This window comes from Drosophila teissieri, chromosome 3R, assembly GCF_016746235.2.
Source record: "Drosophila teissieri strain GT53w chromosome 3R, Prin_Dtei_1.1, whole genome shotgun sequence".
NCBI classification, from domain to species: Eukaryota; Metazoa; Arthropoda; class Insecta; order Diptera; family Drosophilidae; genus Drosophila; species Drosophila teissieri.
Genome location: NC_053032.1, coordinates 17,458,242 through 17,478,728, shown reverse-complemented (window position 1 = coordinate 17,478,728; position 20,487 = coordinate 17,458,242). Strand labels below are relative to the sequence as shown.

At 40.8% G+C, this 20,487-nt stretch overlaps 1 protein-coding gene across 3 annotated transcripts in view; it reads left to right on the top strand.

The window, feature by feature from the left end:
• The first annotated feature begins 8,634 nt into the window (after positions 1–8,634).
• Positions 8,635–20,487, top strand: part of LOC122618863 (forkhead box protein O) — a 31,207-nt gene continuing 19,354 nt past the window's right edge. For 2 of the 3 annotated variants that reach the window (XM_043795458.1, XM_043795456.1), the window contains exons 1-4: positions 8,635–8,741; positions 9,450–9,814; positions 18,435–18,772; positions 18,852–19,066. In XM_043795458.1, coding sequence (XP_043651393.1) covers positions 18,553–18,772; positions 18,852–19,066 — 435 coding nt within the window. In that variant the 5' untranslated portion in view covers positions 8,635–8,741; positions 9,450–9,814; positions 18,435–18,552. Of the gene's footprint in view, positions 8,742–9,449; positions 9,815–18,434; positions 18,773–18,851; positions 19,067–20,487 lie in introns of those variants that run through there. The other variant, XM_043795457.1, reaches the window with a different exon arrangement.

Sequence of the window (20,487 nt, the reverse complement as noted above, 5' to 3'; positions counted from 1 at the left end):
GATATCAGTGGAGCGCCAGACACAAACCGGCACACACATATATATGGCCATATATATATAGGCGATATGCCCAGAACTGGCATCTATAATTGGAACAAAGGAGCTGAGCTGAGCTGAGCTGAATCGAGCTGAACTGAACTGAGTTGAGTTGAGAACTCGAGAGCTAATCAAACCCAAAGAAACAATTCATATTTCCGCATGCCCGGTGCACCACCAAGTTTCAATTGCGGTTGCAATTGCAATTGCAATGCAATTCCATATGGCACGGCAACAAGCAAATGGGCAGAAAACCTACACAAGCACTGCACTGCCATAATCGTGTCCACAAATATAGGAACGCAATCAGCAAGGCCGAGCTGCTTAAGCCGAGCACCCACCCCACCCACGCAAACTTTTCACCCACATCGCCAACTTTCGTGCTCCGCCTTCCATTTTCTACCCCTCTACGAGTGTATATTTATATGGACTTTTCTATCTGTGGCCAAGTGATGATAGTGCAAATGCGAAGTGAAACAAGGAATTTTCCAAAGGCAGGCGATTCACAGAGAGCCGGTTCAATGAAGCCATCAAGAGTGCAAACCACTTTTGTACAGTGGGTACTAGCAATCGTAGATGGAAACTGGGATAATCATATACGTTTCCAAATCGAAAGATTTTTAGTTAAATATAAATCAGTAATAAAATATAATTCGTTGCTTAACTTTATTACATACACTTAGCCACATTACAAAACTCGAGAGTATTCAGCGTGTTATCACCCAACTTAGGCAGTTTCCACTGTCTGGCCAATGAGTTGATAGCGACGATAAGGTGCAGGAGCAAATCTTATCATACTGTTCATTTGTACTCGTGTGGGTTTCTGGTGCTTTCGGCAGCAGAAGCCTGTGGCAGTGCCACTGCCACCCTCTTGACTTCTGGGTCATGTCACAGCTTCTGATGACGTCGATTGTCTGCCCCTCATTACTTCCATGGCTCGAATTTGCTTATCGAGGGGGAGGATGGGGAAAGCAGAATGCTTTAACCTAATTGGGGAGTTTCAGTGCAGAGCCCTTTATATTAAAGTTACTATAATAGGGATGTGTGTGCATGTTTTATTTATTTTCATTCACTTTATATAAATATGTACTTATTCGAACATTGAGTATATTGCCATCTTTTCTAGGGCACATCATAAGTTTTCAAAACAATAGCCCCATTGGTAGGTCCTTTCGTGAATGCCGAGGAACCGGGCATGTCTCCCTCCTTTGTTACACCAATTACACAATGCAAACAGCTGAAGCACAAGCAAATATAATGTTCAGCACCCCGTAATTTGCCTTAGTTGGAGGGGAAAATGCTTTTGAGGGAAGTCACAGACCGCAGAACAAAGTGTTTAATGAACAGGTTTTATAATGACCTAAGTGGGTCAACTTTTCGCACAGTTATGGGCGTAATTTACTTAATGCAAACGGACAATGACGATGATGCTAAGGATATGTTTAATAATGTCGTGGTGGCTTTGAGGGGTCCGTCAACTTGTTGACATGGTGATGGGTATCATTGGGTGCTACGTAATACGGGTACTTTTGCCCGCTATTCACTGGCCTCATGAAGTAATTAATGAGCAAACATACATATGTGTATGTATGTGATAGTTATTATACGAGTATGCATTGAATCAGTGCCTACTTAAGGCGTTTACTTCTTTCCTGATGAACTACATGCCATTGGTAAATACGTGTGCGGTAATTAAGGACCATAACCATGCGGTGGAGAAGGAACGCCAAAGGAAGTGTCAGATGAGCTGGGGCCTGAATGGTGACCCCGATTACAATGGGCCTACAAATAAAGGGCCATGGGGCGTGGGCTGGTACGTACGGCACTTTATAGCTACCTATTTTATTATGTACACGTGTAATGTATGCGTACAATATGGTAATGGACCATTACCGTTTGTCACCCACTTACGCCCGCCCATCGCCTCCACTTGGGTGATTCGATATGTGCCGCCAAGGACGCGGATCCTAACAACCACCGAACAAAAAGCCCGACGGTAAATAAATCCACTGAGCAGCCGGAAAAGCCGACGGAGGACGAGGACCACCCGGTTTGGGGGGATGGAGGAATGGGGGATGCCAAGGATGGGTTCCCAACTAGGCGCCCATCCAACCAGGAGGCCCGTCGTCGGCTTCCCCAACCAGTCGGCAATTAAGCGGACAACTAACCCAAGCGACTGACGACCTATTGGAGCCGAGCACATCCTGCGCAGAATCCGAATGTCCTGTTATCCAACGGCCACACCCACTTGTATAGTTGGGTGGGCGGGGGAGGCGTACAGGAGGGGAGGCGTTCCACATTAACCAGAAGCGTTAACGTTGCAACGAGGAGTTCCACATCCTCTCCAGCGGAAAAGTGTGTCAGAGGAAAAGCGCTTTGCCAGTAGTACCTGCCCGAAGCGTGTCCTGTCTCTCTCTCTCTTTAACGCAGCAGGTGTGAGCGGGACAGCAAGTGTTTGAATTGGGGGTTGAGTCGACAAACCCAAAAGAAAAGCGCAGGAAAGCCAAGAAAAGCCGAAGTTCGAAAGGTTTGTCGCTAAACGTAAGACGAAGGACGTAGGAAAGTTTGTTCACGAAGGGCAGAGAGCAATTGCAGTAGTGTGTGTGCGGAAGAGAGCGGGAGAGAGCACTTGTGGAACGCAATTGCCGCTGAAGTGCAAATTCAACAAGTGGCCAACAAGGATGTGAATGCGAGTAAGGATGTGGGAACTTTGGATTGAGTTCGGGGGTGGTTTCAAATGGCAAACCAGAATGTATGCAAGATCAGCCAAAACGTTGGAGGTCATTTATGTAGTCATTTATTACAAATAAAGCGTATTTTAAATACTTTAGGGAAACTAATCAAAATGTAATTACATGTAATGTAAAGAAATTTTATTATTTGTTATACCGCTGTTATATGTACATATATTAGCCAACCTATAAATGATTAATTAAACGCTTTTAATTGTGTACTGAAAGAACTGTGTAAAAGAGTTAATATTGCTTATTGTTTAAGCCAACTATTGTAGACTATTCCAATGTGGAATTTCCCATTGCGGTATTATTTACAGCGTTATAGATTTGTAAGTGTATCTCTCTTTTTGCGGTCGTCTCTTAATTTTTAGTCAGGTACTCTTTAGTAGACTCTTAACTTTTCGAAACTTAAAACCGCTCAAACGGTTGTACGATTTTCGACTTTCAAACACGCGGCTTCACGTTCTTCTCGCTTTTGAGTTTGTTCTGTGCCCCTTTTATTTCTGTTCTTTTATTGTTGATTGTTGCGCTGTTTTTTGTTGCTACTTTTATTTTTATTATAAGAATTTGTGAACGACGCAATAGCGCACCACGTTTTTCGCTGATTGTTTGTGTTTGTGTGTGTGAATGGGGGGCGATTTGTGTAGGTGAGAACGTGTGTGAGTGCGAGTGAGTGTGTGTGTGTCTTGGGGGCGGGGGGCATTCCACTTGCGCGTGTATTGGTAGCGGCTTATAGCCCACATTAGGTAAGGTTAGGTTTTTAATTCTGTTTTCGTTTTTCTACTTCTGCCACAAAATTTGTTCTGGTTCCGCCTTTTTGTGAATTGAATTTTTCTCTGATTTGCTGTACTGGATCGTTATTCTCTGGGGATTCTCCAACATTCCGTTCTGCTCCACTTTTCGCCTCTTTCTGCTCTTTCCACAACCCACCCATCTCCGCCCCAAAATCTTCTCTTTTATCGGTTTTGTTTACATAAACCACGACCTTTTTTTTATTTCGCTGGCATTTGTTTCCGCTTTTCTATGGGTCTGTTTTCCCGCCTCTTTCTAACTGGTTTTATTTTTTAGTGCCCCAACCGACGCTTTCTGTATATTTTCGCGCACCATGTGGTTTTCCTCAATTCTTCTCATGGCTACACTGGTAAACGTTTTTCCTGAGAAAAGTCTGGGAAATGTAAACATTTAAACCAATATTTTTTCCTATCTTTTTATATATAATATTTATGTACATAGTTTTTTTGTTTTATAAAATCTCTACTTATCTGAAAACTTTGTTAAGGCTCAACAAATTTTATTTAATCATTAATGATCGTACACTCTTGAAAGCTTAAATTGATCTATACTTTTCCCCAAGTGTAGTTCCTCTTTTTGCTGGTTTATTTGTGCGCCGCGCTCTTTATTTGTTTCTTTGGCGTTTGGTTTGTGCTTTTTTACCTATTTATTATGCTCTACGCCTATTCTATGCGATTCGCAACGTTCCGTTTCGTTCCGTTCTTCTGAACTTGAGGGACCACGTGGTGTACTGATGTGGACGCCAAGCGAGTGTGGATCGCATTCTCGTATCTTACAGATATTGTATCTTGTATCTGGCTTCAGGAAGTGCTCCATCGCATTTACATGTGCGCCGTTCTCCCTTCCTCTCTCTCTCGCTCCCTCTCTCTCTCTCTCGCCAACATATTTGCAAATTTACACACGCCCCTTTCCTTGCGCCACCGATTCCGCCCCCTGGCATTAACAGATTCTTGAGGAATGATATGATCATCGAGTTGATTCACGCTTCTTTGCAAACTAGATACAAAAATTTCTTTAGGATATTTCAGAACATTTAAATTTGATATTAGTTAGTTGATATTAGTAATAACTAAACCTTTTCAGATGTTAACTTTAAAATTCGATTTAATTTAACTTAGCTAGTAAGTTCTTATATCCCATATTCTATACAGAACACACTTAAGCATTATTTATATATTTTACAAATTTTCTACCGGTGCACTAGCTGCCGTTCCCGTCAATCTAAGTCGCACTTCAGCTTCCATCAGGAATGATCGAAGGAAATCACTGTAAAGATCTGAAAAGAGGGCTGTGGGCAGGTACAACCTTGTGCATATGTATGGGTATGGGTATCTGCATCTGTACTCGTATCTGTAAAAGTATCTGTGCTGCGTCGGTTTGCCGATCGAGAGTCGTGCGCTTTCGCGGCTGCATCAATTACGTCGTTAAATTAATCAGTATGCCTTAATCTCAATAAATTAGAGATAACGCTTAAGCGATATTTTTGCATTTTAAATGCCACACGCTACCGAGTGAGGTTGCAGGGGGTAGAGGGGTGCTAGATGGAGAAGTCGAACCGGTACAGTTATTGGAAATGGGTCCAGTACTACGACATCCCGAAAGCCTTCACACCGCCGTCCAAAGAGTCTGTTGCGCACAGGGGCGGCGAAAGAGGGGCTCAAAGTGTAGTTTAATACTGAATATATTAGTCACTTTTGAAAAATTACACTTTCATAAGATGCTTTCGGACCTCACATCTTCATCTCTGGTATACTATCAGTAGGCCCCCCTTAAATCCACTTCGAGAGTACGCCACTGCTCGGAGAATTCCATGTGGCCACATTAGGGGGGCTCGCTTTTGACAAACACATGCGCACATAAGCATATAAGCATAATTCCGCCTGCCACTGCCAGTGAGTTGGTGGTGGTGGTGGTGCTGCTGAGTCTTTGAGTCTTTTGAGCGCTTGATAGCGCCCATCAACATCAGCATGCGACTTCGCCTTCGACAGCGACAGCAACGTCACAAAATCTCGTTTTAGCCAGAGTGGCAGTAGCAGTAGCACAGCAAATACCGTTTCGGCCACAGTTGATCAAGCGATTATTGAGAGGTGTTCGGTATTAGGTCACCATTGCGAAATGCTTTAATAGCGAGTGATACAGTGTGGTGATAAAGAATGGGGTTGGGCAAGTAGGAAGTAGGAATTTGAGTACATAACTTATCTAGTTTTCTCTGGCGCATAAACCACTTCTAAATCAATTAGGAATCCCAATTTCTATCATCGCTGCCAACAAGTTAGGAAAACATTCGTGTTTCGTACTCCCTCGCTCCATCTCGCACTTGCAGGGCTCCCTATAAATGGCTGAGTTAACAAATTGTTAGTAACAGTGTTCAAATTTCCATTTGAAACACACACACACACCCACACACACACTGTCTCAGTTCGGGCTGGTAAACAAACATCGGGCGAGTCAACTGGAGTCCAAGTTTGAGACCGCGATAATATGCCAATATGCCATATACCACCACCCCTGCCATTAACCCCTTCGATCCATCGACCATATGCCAACACAGGCGAGACATTAAAACAGAAATTATAATTTTTTGAAGGCCAAGCGTGAGCAGAGCAACTCGGATCGGCTCCACTTGATTTGGATCGCTTGGCTCCACTTCGGAGCGGATTGGCTTCAGCATCTGATGTTGATGCCCTGCAAGAGGGTGGTAGTAATGCTTTTTTAACAACATTTACCAAGTGGCAAAGGATCTAAAGGAGCTACTCAATAAATGTTAATAGCCATGATGGCTGATTGTACCACTCGGCGTATACGTAACTTACAGGGTTTGCTATTATCATGGCAATGGAGTGAAATTATAGTTTGATGTCTTCTGTTTACTTCTTGCTGTAAGGAATGAAATAAAAATATAGTAAATATAGTAATATGGTCTAGATTGCCTCGTTCTAGAGAGTTTGACAAGCTCTTTGCAGACTTTTGAAACCTGAGAGTTGAAAGACCAGTATGATCGGTTATTGAAAGAACCCCTTTGGCGCCCAGAAAAGCTCCTGTCGAGCTGTGGCGCGCAGTTTGAAACCCGAGTTAGTGCCTTGCGTGTCCAGTTTGTCAAATTTGGCTGTGATTACGAGACGGCGACCGAGACGGCGACGACAGTTAGCCATTCGCCACGCGCCAACGCAAATGAAACGCTCTATACACATTTTTGTATATTTTTTTTTGGTCGCTGACAATTATGATCAAGTATTGGCTGGCGATAGCTGAAACGTCTGTGTGATTTCGTTGGAATTTCTGGAAAGTGGGCGGCCTATTGATACACTGCACGAGTGGCTTTGGCAGACTTTTATATAATATCCATTTCAATTGCATAAATTGGTCTTGAGACTTTCAATTAATTGGCTCCTCGGGTTAACACGTTATTTACATGCTCATTTAAAAGGGAGTGATTTACAAGCCCCCTTTCCAGATGGAACTTACCTATACCAACGTGTTACTTATCGTGCTTAAGCCAACTTAATAGCATTCTAAAATATGCATACCTTTTGCCGGGCTTATCTTCTTGTTGTGCTCGCATTCCAAATCTCTATGTACACACAAACTTTATTGTCACACCTCGGGACTTTGCAGACTTTGAGGCCCGTTTAAGTCAACATTTAGAAAATTCTGTAATATTTTGCCCAAGTTCTTGACTACTGCTTTACATATAAATGAATTGTGTATCTTTCTTATTAAAATCTATATCTTTTATTATTTTTTAGAGAGTTAAACTTACTAATCGTTCTCTAAAAATGTACTAATAAAAGAGCATAATGAGCAATATAAATATCGTAAAAATTACACATAAACGTTTGACATGAGATCCAATGAAGGTTGTGATTTTTATATCTTTAAGCTGCTAGACCTGCAGAGATGCACCCTAAAATGCTAAACTTAAGTTGGAGCGTTTCTAATCCCCCCTCGAAACGATCGGATCGTATCGGTCTTTAGGTTTGGACGATCCATAAATTGCTGGTCCGCGGCATCAGCGTCTAGACTTCATTAGCCGTGTAATGTTGCGGAATTTATGTGGCAGGCACATTAAAAAACACCGATACACACTCTCATGGACGCGAACGTGTGTGAGCCAGAGTATAGAGCTATCGGGCCTAGGCGAAAAATGGAAAAAAGCTGGCACCGGGAAGGGGGGGGGGCCTATTTTTGGGGTTGGGGGTGCGGGGGACTTTGGCCATTAAATACTTGCTCCCAAAAAGCTCGCACACTGCAAGAGATGCGGGGCACTTCTGAGTCCGTATTCATGTGCACAGATGTGCATTGCTGGCATTATCAGTAGAATGCAATTTCGGGAAATTTTCCATCGCATCACGAGACAATGAACGTAAGAGCGAGATGGAGCTTCAACGAGAGAGCGAGTGAGAGAGAGAGTGAACGAGCGAGCGACAATCGAGAGATAACGACTGCCTTATCAGCAATGCCGACCGCCCCATCACCCCACCCAAAACGCCCAACCACCACCCACCCGGCGCGCCCTTTCCCCATAACTGTGAATTTCGAGTTCAGAGCAGCGCGACCGAAGTGAAAAGAAACAATTTAAATTCCAAATGTATAAAATAGGTAAACTATGGCTTTTATTTATTAATATTGAGGGGGCACAAAAGCGGTCACTACATTAGGAAATATTAATAAGTTTTTATTGTGAATAATTTTCATAATATTTTCTAATTTAAACGAATTTCCATCTATTTGGGGCTTACATCCCTTGAAAAATAAGACATTTTATTGCTATAGTATCTTTAAAATTATATTCCTAGGTAGTCAAAACTTTTCTTAATTCACATATTTTTCAAATTGATCGAAATGTCAAGATAAACTCAAATAAAAGTTATTGATTTGGCATAACCCACTAATTTTTTGGCCCCAAGTGTGTGAGAGTGTGTGAGTATGAGCGCGCCACAAACATAAAAAAGCAGTGAATTGAGCGGCTGTGGAACGTGAGTGGATGCTAAGAGCAAGCACACACACGGGCGCGGACACGACACGCACACACACAGGCACAGACCGCCTTTTTGCGCCGCCGAAACGAACACTTTTACGAAGGCGACGGCGAATCAGTTTCAGTTGTCAGTTCGCATCCGACTAGAAAGCAGTTAACGAGTAGTCTGTGTTTTTTCGCTTGCGGTTAAAAGCCACGAGGTCGTTCATCGTTTTCCTTTTCCAGCTCTAAGCAAAGCTAATATAAACCAATACAAGAAACTCAGTGATCTTCGCGGCCCAAAGTCGTTGAAGTCAAAAATCGTTGATTCTGATTCTGAAACGCAAATCTAGAAAATCACGAAAGTGGAAAATAAAAAAGTTTCGCTATCAAAACATGTGAATGTGCCGAACTGAAAACTGAAACGTAAAAAGGAACGCGTTCGTTTTTTACAGACGATATCGTATAAAATAAGAGAAAAGCTCCAAAACGTATTCGTATTATATAGCGATGCTTGGATGATCTTCGTCGCAGTCACGTTGTACATACAAATGCATACATATGTACCTGCTATATACATGGCACATAAAATACGTTACGCACACTAGTGGCGAATAAAAAGCGAATTGGAGTAAGCTCCGAAACGTGTTTATATTAAAATTTTTTACCCATTTGAACTTTAAACAACTTTTCGACTGCGCCGCTCGGTTTTCATTGAATTCTCATACGAATTCCAATTAAGTGTTGTGTGTGCGTCCAATTGGCATGAATTGACGTGATCGCTCTCTGCGCTCTCTCTCTCTTTCTTCGGCACACACACACAGACACTACGCTCTTTAATAGCGTCGCTCTCTTCGCGCTCTTTTTATTTGTTTATTTTGATTGTTGTTATATATATTCTAATTTACCGTTTTTACAATCGTCTTTAGCTTAAGCAAAACCGCCGCCCAGCAACAACAACAACCCCTTTATTAAGTGTGAGTGTGTGAGCAGAAAATTATGCCAACAGAATTCTAAAAAATATATACATATTTAAATAACCACTAAAAATCAAGAAATCCGCACAAGTTTCGCTCAAAACAACAACACAGTTATATATACTAGCCATAAAACAAACAAACCCATAAACAAGTGCAAAGCAACAAGGAAAATAACGTAAAACAGTGCCAGTTAACAGCTAACAACAGCAAACGGCGATCAACAAAACCCACCGGCAAAATCAACAAATTTTTAACTCGCAGTCAACAAGGAGCAACAATTCAGCCAGCGATTTCCCATTGCGAACTTGTGGCGGGTAAATATTAATAACAATTGCGATTAGGTTTAGTTGATTAAATGGAAAATGTTTTTAAGTGGAACTCTCGATTTGATCCGGTACGAATTCGGCAGATAATAGAAATACTCCTAAAAGTCAAATTTTCTATTTCAATGCGATTTAAAAAATAATTCGAGCGGTGCTCTGCTACACCTCATATATATAAATATTTAAATTTAATGGTAGTATATGTTGGTTTGTAAAATAAATGATTTATTCATCCGTGAAATATGAAAGAGCTTTCTACAATTTGATAAAAGTTGAGTGGTTTTAGAAACTACAGTTTCTAAGTTGTTTATAGTGTTTACTTATAGTTGTTCACTTAAGATACGAAAGTTGGACTTTTTGCTGTGTTAAAACAATCCCATCTAAAGAGTTTACGACCCAAATTTTGAATACAACCGATAGGAAAAGTGATTTATAACCGAAATTTCAAGTAATCCTTAGTGTTTCACTTTCAAGATCAATACGACAGAACCATAAAGTCGGTCACGTTCCGCGCTGCAGTGCGCTCCGCCAATAGATGATCTTTCGGTTCGTGTGGGCTTTGATTAGTCCGTTTCGGTGTGTTTCTGTTACTTGGCATGGGAGTGAGTGAGTGGGCAGGGGAGATCTTAATTAGAGCACCGCTGATAATGGCTCTAAAAATAGAACCCCAGCGCCACACTGATAGCACAACTTCAAGCGTGTGTCGTTTGCGTAGAGCTCATTTCTTTCTTTCTGTTATTTTGCTCACCCCCCAATTTCATATAGAAGCGGCACTAAGGTCGATTTTGCTGCCATTCCAGATGCTTTTGAATATTTCTTTGACATCAGTATTGACATTGAAATGTGATTAGGTTTAATTTTCATAAATGGGTTGATTCGCCACTCGGTTAGCTGTCGAAAGAGGCTTTTTCGTTCCCCATTTACAGATAAGGCTTTTATCTATTCGCCAATGTGCCAAGGTACAGCAGCAGCTGATGGCCCAAAAAGTGTACACATAAGCCTATACACACATCTGTATATTTTTGTATGTGCATGTGATTGTGATTGTGGCTTTTATCATATCTTGAGTGTTTGCCAGCCACATTGGTGGAACGTGCCAGTTGATAACAAGAAAGTGTGCAAAAGTTTGTCGAAAAAGCTGTAATTGGAGCATAGAAACCGCGGAGCTAATTAATATAGGGATAAGGAGTCAACTTTGAACTGGCAGGCTGTATCTAAAGATCTTTACAAAGCAAAAACAGGGGAGAGTTTTTCAAAAAATAGTAATTAGTAGCAGTTTGTCTGAGAAAGATGCAGTTGAAATCTTGTCTTTTAATGATATGTTCTTTCGATCTAAGTTTAATCGATAATATCGATTTTTCGATAAACCCAAAATGTTTGTAATATTCTAACAAGCAGATAATCAGTAAATAAGTAACTCCCACTAACTCTTTGGCTTAGAAAGATTTAGTTTGAATGAGTTTAGTCATTTCCTAGTATGTATTTTTATTCTAATGCTAACCCAAGCTGTAGTATTGTTACTTAGATTTGTAGAGCTTTTCTGTCGATCGTTTCTTTTTGCTTAATTTATTCAGATTTTCGCGCTGACCCCAAAACATTAGTAATGCAAATCGATTGCGTTTGCGAAGTCAGATGATCGCATCGAAGATTTCCATGCGTCAGTTGTCCCAGCTGTCAGTCGAAGATCGCCGTTTGGGGGCTCTACGTTCCTGGGTGACTTCTCCTCCATCGGTCGAATGGAAACGAATAGAATGGAATCGAATCGTTCGTTTGCTCTTTAATTATTGTAATGAATTCAATAAACATTGCACGGGGCTTTGGCGTTCATTTGCATTTGCATTCGCATTCGCACTCGCTGCATTCTGAACTATTGCACATTGCCTGGTCGGGCCTCTCCTTCTCTATATAGCCATATGTATATATATATAGGTATATATTTAAATACATATGTGTACATTTATATATATGTAATTCCCTATTTCTCTGAGTTGCTCTAGAAGCGCGTGATTCTCTCGCAGATCCACGTGCCGCCAGATAACTGCACTTTCAATAAGCTTTTATTTGAATAAGCTTCCGCGATAATTGACTTAATAAATTATTAAATATTAACAGCGTAGAAAAAACCAGAATGCAACTGGCATCTCCTTGTGGATTTTCTAATGCCCAGTTAATAGGAAAATCATGCAAAGTGCTTGAAAAGTGCATTAGGGCTCACAAAAATGTCTTAATATGTCATTTTCAATCACTGCATGTTCAGATTCCTGATACTTACACAATTTAATATACTATATTATATTGTATCTAAAGTGGATTTCCATATAAAAAAACAAATACAGATAGGGCTTCCATTGATCAATATAAATTTCAATTATTATTAATTTTCCAAAATTCATTTTAATAACAAACAATTGCGTAAGGGCACGGAAAACCAACAAGTAAAACGTATTACATATAATGTAGGAAAGAGCGCAGATTGAAAGTGCCACAAAAAAGATTTGTTGTCCAAGGTTTATGCTTGGCATTGCAAAGGGGTTATTGCGGCGCTGGGGTCAGAGGTTTGGGAGGGGACCTCCACTGGGGAGGGGGCGGTGATAAGCTGGTCGCCGCAGAGGAAGAGGGATTCAGACAGATAGAGACGGGTGGCAGCGAGTGGGGCTGCTCCACATGGCAACAGTTGCTCCGTGGCGAGTGGGGAGTGCATAAATATGATGTGCATTGCTTTCGCTTCAGCTCTTTATCGCTCCTTTATCTTTTGGGTTGCGTGATAAGAACGCACTCGGGAAAAGCGACAGCACGGAGTGTCGACGGGGAATTAGGGGGCATTACTGGGAGTTCAGTGCTTGATTGGCAATGCCAATCGGAAAACCTTTAGAGTGAAATTAGAAAAGTGAAAATTATATTTTGTATTCATTAACAAAGGTACCATAACTTAAACCGAGGACACTATAGCCTCATGTTGGTAACAGCAGATCTAAGGTGGACTTTTGGACTATTACTAGTCCAAAATTAATTTTAAGCTCAATTTCCTTACATTATGAATTATAGGAATAACTCTTAGAAAGCGTTTAATATTGAGCTCGAATATTTAGATGCATCTCCGCTTAACTGAAAGCTAGCCCAAGCACCGTTTTAACCCAAACTTGTAATGAGACCCTTAACCAGGCGAGCACACCGCGCTCGTTATGTATGGCTTTATCAGCAGGTTAGTCCATGACGAGTTGATATTGCTGGGCATAATTCACTTTCGAACCAAAGGTCGTTTGGTTTTATGGAGGGTGACACAGCACAGCACAGCACACCGGAGTGGCCAACAAGTGAGTTCGATGTGGATGTGGATGTGGCCTCGTCATCGTCACCGCGCCATCGTCATTATTATGATGATCATGGGGTCGGGTCGCGAGGTACTTGAGATCATGGGCCTGGAACCGAACCTGGGCTTTGGGATTGATACCGTCGCCGTTGTCGTCGTCGTCGTCGTCGTCGTTGTCGTCTTCATGGTCTTCATCTCGAAGTCGGCTCATTAGGCAGGGCAGACCGGACCAGATCGGTTCAGACCATACCAGTTGCTGTGCGATTCGAATACCTTACCTCCTCACCGTCGACCGTCGACCGAGGACCAGCTGTCAGTCTTGCTTTTTATTTTCTCCGTTTTTGGTTTTTTTTTTACCTTTTAGTTTTTTTTATTTTTTCGCATCGGGCTTTTCTCGCATTGACTTACTTTGCTTTATAATCCTGTTTGACGGGTTGTTTGTGCTGCTGCTGCTGCTGCTGCTGCTGGGGTGTAGATCTCTTTTACTTCCACATTGCTGAACCCGGTCATGTGTGTTGATGGTTGAGGGGCAGGTACAGCGGCGAGCTGAGCTGCAGGGGAGGTGAGGCAGGGGCCATACCTGAGATTCAGGGGCACCACGATAGTCCAGTCGCAGGCAGAAGAAATCACATGGTTCGTTCGCCGAAGTCGAGGGTTCCTGCAATCACGGAGCATCTGGCGGACACCTTTCTGGTCGGCCAAGTGATCTTGGGAGCGACGCTCCGCCTGATAAGCACAGCATTCTCTCTATGAGAAGTTTGGGAAATGTATGACTTTGAACAACTTACATTTCATAATAAAAAGTGGAAGTAGAACAGCTTACAAAGGATTTCTATAAATATCTAATGTAACACCTCTGTAACACAGAAGTGGATCCTGTTAGTTTTATACCACGCCAATCCCACAAAGAAATGATTAAACTAAAATAGATAAAATGTGATATGCATATAACTATTTAGGTACAGCTTTAGTTTGTTTAATTACATTCCATTTAGTAAGACTTTACCCAAAAGTTGACTGGCTGTTGGTCCCCTGAAATGTGTAAATTCGACGCCCCTGGATCGTCGACAAGCTGGGCTTATCAACGGATTGGCGAGGCCAAGTCAATCCGGAACAGCTGCTCAGGGGCTCCAAGTAGGATGTTTAAGAGGGCGCCAATGAGTGGCACTACTAACTGCTAACTGATAGCCGAACTTTAGCCGATTTTCTGTGCGCCCGCTGAAGTGGGAAATAATACTCATACGCCCATGTGTACGAGTAGAACCATACGGAAACTCATGAGAAAAGTCGGCGGAGAGCGCACTATTGAAAGGCGTTACGTAAGAAGTGTGGGTTTATTTTTGTTTTGTTCGCTCTGTTGATCTTTCTTTAATTCGTTTTGCTCTTCATTCTTCCCCTTTTTCTTCCCACCGATTCTGTTTTAATTTTTATTAAATCTTTTTAATGCCGTCTTTGCTTTAGTTTGCCTTGCCCTGCCTTTGTTTTGTTTTTTATTATTATTTAAGATCTGTTTTTGCTTTGGGGTTTTGTTTTTGCACTCGCTTTCGTTCGGCTTTTGGCTATATCTCTTAACCTATATGTGTAAAAATATATTTTTGAGGACCCCCACGTTTATCGGCGTGTATCTAGTTATAGAATTTCTCAACTTGTTGCGCGTCGTCACCGCCGCTTGAAAAATTGGACCACCTGAAGATTTTTAGCCAGCGGAAACTTTGCCTTTGCCTTTGCTTGTTCGTGACATTGAAATACGTACGTACATATGTACGTGGAATGCTGTGCTAATTCTTTCCCAAAATTTCCTGAAATTATTGTGTAATTTTTGAAAATACAGCGATTATTTTCGTAGCCCATTTCCACATCATCCCACGCCGCAGTGCTCTTTAAAGCTGATTTATGCTATCTCGGCCCAGTTTGAGCAAAAGAGCCAAACCAACGCGATTCTGAATCACGCTATAAATTTCGATGTGATACTCAGCGTTTTGCGTTGTTTGCATTCGCATTAGAACATTATCCGATACTATAGCTAGTATCCCATTAACATAATCTAGCAGGTTTTAGCCGTATTCCATTGATCTCCCCTTTGAATATCGAGCGATCAAAGTGAAACACCCACGTCTAACTGCGTCACTGGATAATCTGTTGTAAGAAAAAATATGTTTGTCAAGAACCTGTCTTAAAAACTAAGGAATCAACCGACTTTTAGAGTGAGCTGTGACGCAGTTGATCACAGCTATTTCGCATCGTACTATATACTGAGTTAATCCCATACTCTTTCATCGGTCTTGTTATTGTTTACATTTTCTACCTATGCTTTCCTATTTTTTGTATTTTTGTTTTGCTCTTTTCCTCTGGTTATTTTCATTTAATGACGTGCTTAATATTATCAAATGTTGTTCCATATTATTTAATGTTTCACTCACGACTTTGCGACGCCATTTCCCAACGTGAATGTAAAAAAATAGATTAAATTTAAGTGCGAAATGAAAATTGCAAATGCTCATTTACTCAAAATAGTGGCCAGTCGCCAATTAGCATTTTACACTATTTTAATGGGCATTTCGGTCTAGACTAGGCGAATACTCCGTGCCTAAAAATATGTAGACATGCTATTTTCTCTAAAACAATCATAATTTATTTAATCTTATCTAAGATATCTAATTTTAAGCTATCTAAAAACGTTGTGTGTATTTTAAGACCTGCAGATATAATCGTTTCCAAACATTTTAAAGATATTTTTTTTTTAAATATATTTAAAAGAATAGATTATGATTTGCCATCCACACTTACTATAAACATTTCTTTTTGTATCGTTTTGGGGTTTATGAGGCAGAAAACAATATGTATTGAAATCAGTATAAAGTAAAACCGTTGAATTCGAGAAGAGGAGTTGAAGCGAAGAGAAAGCGATGATATTTTGACCCCAAAAGCGAATCAATGAACTTTCGGTAAAAGCCTGCCACGAAAATTCGAGATGCAGATACATGGTTGGATCAGTTCTGGACTTAGAGTTACCAGTAGTTTTGTGCGAGTGTATTTCTGGTTTCTTTTTTGACAGCCGCAGTGTATTTGCTTTGATTTTTGTTGTTGCTAGTGGCTTAGGTCAGGTTGGAATGTTTCGGCAAGTTTTTGTTTTGCGTCTGGACTGGGTTTTTCTTTTTCTTCTATTTTTTCTCTTTTCATGGGGCACACTTGAGTGCGACTCATTGGCATTCGCATTGCGATTATTTGCGGCCGTAAACCTTTCGCTGGGACGATATTATGCAATGACAAGCGACGACGCGCGACCCTATCTAAATTATATCGTTATTTAAATACACAACAAATAAAAAAGCAGTCAAAAAACATATGAGCGGTTCTTGAAAATTTCCGAGAAGGAAATAATGAGGTGACGTTTGGATTGCTCTCAGGTAGGCAAATGTTTAGGTAGCGAATGGATGAACTTCCGTGTTCTAAAGCAAATTCTTCACAGTCGCTGTGGGATTCTCTACCTTTCCCCTGCTTTTCCGCTCTCTCTCTCAGTGTATCTTTTTGGCCAAGATAAATTATTATAAACCGCTGAATAAAAGTGTGCCTCGAACGATCCACACACAGATACTTGCTGCTCGTGTTTCTGTGTGTGGGTGAGTTTTTTATTTGTTTACAATTTCAAGTGGAAGAGAAGTAAAGCTTTTTGCGCTCTTAAGTGGACATCATGAGCTGGCAAACATTTCGACATTTTGTACACACATTTTTGACAAGTTTTGGAAAGAGATATAAATAAAAAATTGTAATTAGTAATAATTATTAAATACATTCCTTTTGGTTTATAGTTATTTATATAATTATAACTTCAAGTCATTTTTTATGATTCTTAGTTTTTGACTAATGAATCTTTCATTTTAATGAATTTTGCTTGGTTCTGAAGTTCATTTCAATAAATTATGCTAATGATAACATTTTTAACATTTGTGTACCTTATGAATTTAAATTATAAATTTCATCAGACATTTTTCATTATCAGGTGGCAGTAATTCTTTGAAATGTATTCTCGAAATAAAAAGTGACACTTGACATTCCACAGCTAATTTCTACTTGATATTACGCCAGATAAATTAGTTCAGTTCCCAGAAACTCATTGATAAGAATTCCCATACCCCGAGTGCCAATTTTCGGGCTAAAATTGCACCAGACAACTGCTATCAAAGTGCGATGCACGTTGAGCTTCAATGACTTATCAGTCCTCTCATTCCAGACAGAGTCAATAGACCTATTTATTGGAGCAGATTAACCCACAAGTGTATATATAGGAACCGAAAGAAAGAGAGCGACTTGTCAAACTTTTGATAATCAAAACTTGTAGTATCACCAATTAGGGGGAAAATATGTATAACCTTGCTCGCCGCCGTGCTAATTGATATAATTTATATTATATACGAGCTTTGTATTCCATCTGTGTGCTAAATGCAGTCATAAAGGCATTTATAGATTTTATTCAAACTAATTGATTTCCATTCCTAAGCACAGAAATCATACAAATGTGGAGCATTGGAAGGCATGGAAAATGTGCGAGGCATTTAAACAAGATCATAACCTACATTATCGTATTGCTATTGAGTTTGCCTTAGTTTCCTCTCTCTTCTGTATTGGGTCTGCTGATAACGCTCTCTTACTTTTATTTAAGAGCATTTGCTACAAAACTTACCAAGAATGGGAAGTTCCATTTCTTCGATTTTCATTGTAACATTATCAAAAGGAAATGTCTAACACCTATAATTTATAATGCTTTAAACGATTGATATGCAAAGTACATTAAGTACTCATAATCAATAGTATAGGGGTACTATAAATCAACCACAATCTAGGTATAAGAATAGTTTGAAACAGCTGTAAAGTTTTTTACAGCCAAAAGGAAATTATAATTTTTATACAGAAACGTGATTCTAAAGTGTGTATGCTCTTTCCAGGGAAAAGAGGGAAAAGATTAATTTAATCGTCTAATGAAAAATCGATTTGTCAATTTGTTGAACGATCCCAGCTCGTTTGGGAATCGTTTTCCACATTTCGAAGCACGAAAACAATCAAAATATAATTTTGAACGAGACGCTTGATAGAGAGATGAGATGACTTGGCACAATTACAGCAAAATGCTATAGTAATTTCAATTCAAGGTTAAAATTCGGCATACATAAATACTATAACATTATCTATTGCTTCTCTGTAGCACTGAGCTCAATTTATAGTTATATAAATAATTTTACATTGTTCTTTAGTAAGCTGGTGATAATTTTATTAACTTTAGATATATCTCAATTGTTTTTTTAGGTAAAAGATTGATTGCGAAGCTCCCCCAATTGCTTCGTTATTTTTTGGGCTGGCGAGGTGAGCTTGTAGAGCTTGAAGAGCCGCAAAGCTGCAACTGCACAACGACCTTTTCTACCCCATGATGGACGGCTTCGCGCAGGACTGGCCGACGCTGACCCACACAGACAACGGCCTGGCCATGGACCAGCTGGGCGGGGATCTGCCCCTGGACGTGGGCTTCGAGCCACAGACCCGGGCCAGATCCAACACATGGCCATGTCCGCGTCCCGAGAACTTCGTGGAGCCCACCGACGAGTTGGACAGTACAAAGGCCAGCAATCAGCAGTTGGCCCCAGGAGGTTGGTCCTTAGCTACAGACTACTCGTATTATATAGAAATGGATAATCATGATATTATTTTATATTTTATATCAAATAGACTCACAGCAGGCTATACAGAATGCGAATGCAGCCAAGAAGAACTCATCGCGTCGCAATGCATGGGGAAATCTATCCTATGCGGATCTCATCACGCATGCCATTGGATCGGCCACCGACAAACGACTGACTCTGAGCCAGATTTACGAGTGGATGGTCCAGAATGTGCCATACTTCAAGGACAAGGGCGATTCGAACAGCAGTGCTGGATGGAAGGTGAGTTGGCTAAGTAGTTTATGAAACTCCTGGGGGAAACTGTATCTGGGTCATGGGTTTGTATTTGCAAGCTCGACATTAGTAGAATTTTATCTTTTTATATGTACTAAGCCTAATATTCCTTTTAAAGCCCCAAACTGCACTACTTTCATTCGTTTTCCTTGTTGTTAAGGTTTATTTCGACCTTTTTTGTTCACAATGCTCGCTGGTCTTGAAGTAGCCATTTCATTCACAATTCGCAGAGCAAACGGTCAAGTTCATGGCCAAGTCAGTCAAATGGAGTGAGAGTGAAGATAAAGTGGAGCTCGTGTTTGGCTTTCATATTTTGTGGTCGCTTTTCGCTATTATTATGCAATCGTCAGTCAGTCGCTTGAGTGTGTGTTTTTTTTTGTTGCCATTTGCAGTGCTTTTTGTTTTTTGGTGAGTGTGTGAAATGTTTGTCATGGTGCTGGCATCACATTTCTCCCCGACTTTGCTGGATTTCCATATTTCTTTTTCTTCTGTTTTTTTCGCGCAGAGTTTTGCAATTAATGCGCTTTTATCTGCGGATCGTTTTTCGTTTTGTTTACATCGCAGCATACGTAAATAAATAGACGCGTGCACATTCACAGGCATGTGCACACGCGTAAATCATGAATCATTTTCATTCACATTCGCATTCAGATACCGGTACCGGCTGTCCCTTTTCATCTGAGGCCTGATGCCCACCTAAAATCACTTCAATTATAGGTTGGCCTTACTCTTGTTTATTTAATTGTATTCCCCTTGTTTTCATTATTTTTCGCACTGATAACATTTGCCTACATAGCCAGTATTATTCGCACGTATTCGTGTATTTATACTACATATACGATCTTTTTTGCAAGCTATCAATAATCGCCAAAGTTCATTGACATTAACCTCAAATGCGTATTCATGTTTGGAGTGGTAAGCGAAACGAGCACTTGCGATTTAGTCCCCAGGGGCATTTTTAGTCACATTCACTTCGAAGTAAGTCTCATATGGGATGGAATTTCGCTGACCGCACTTCCTAGAACTAAGTGCCTCCTTGCATGATCGCCTGCGTATGCGTTATCCGCCCCATAAATCATTCGATCCACTCATATTTCTCGGCTGTGTGATGCAGTGCGTCATTCACGTGATTGTTTTCTTTATCATTTTCGCTGATACTTGAGCACACTGCCAAGCAAAGCACACAGCCCCCTGCTCCTCGCTTTCCCCGCTTTTCGTTGGTTTTCTAGCACCTCTGGCTGTGACTGTGATAAAACCAACCAAAAGTCCAAGCCATCGGCTGTTGAAGAATTCGCTGCGCTGGCTACGAAGAAATCGAAGACGACTCTTCCACTTGATACCCGAAACTTTATTTTTTCGCAGACAGCGCGCTTCCAGCGAATTTCAGTTTGTTTTTGTTTTGTGTACAC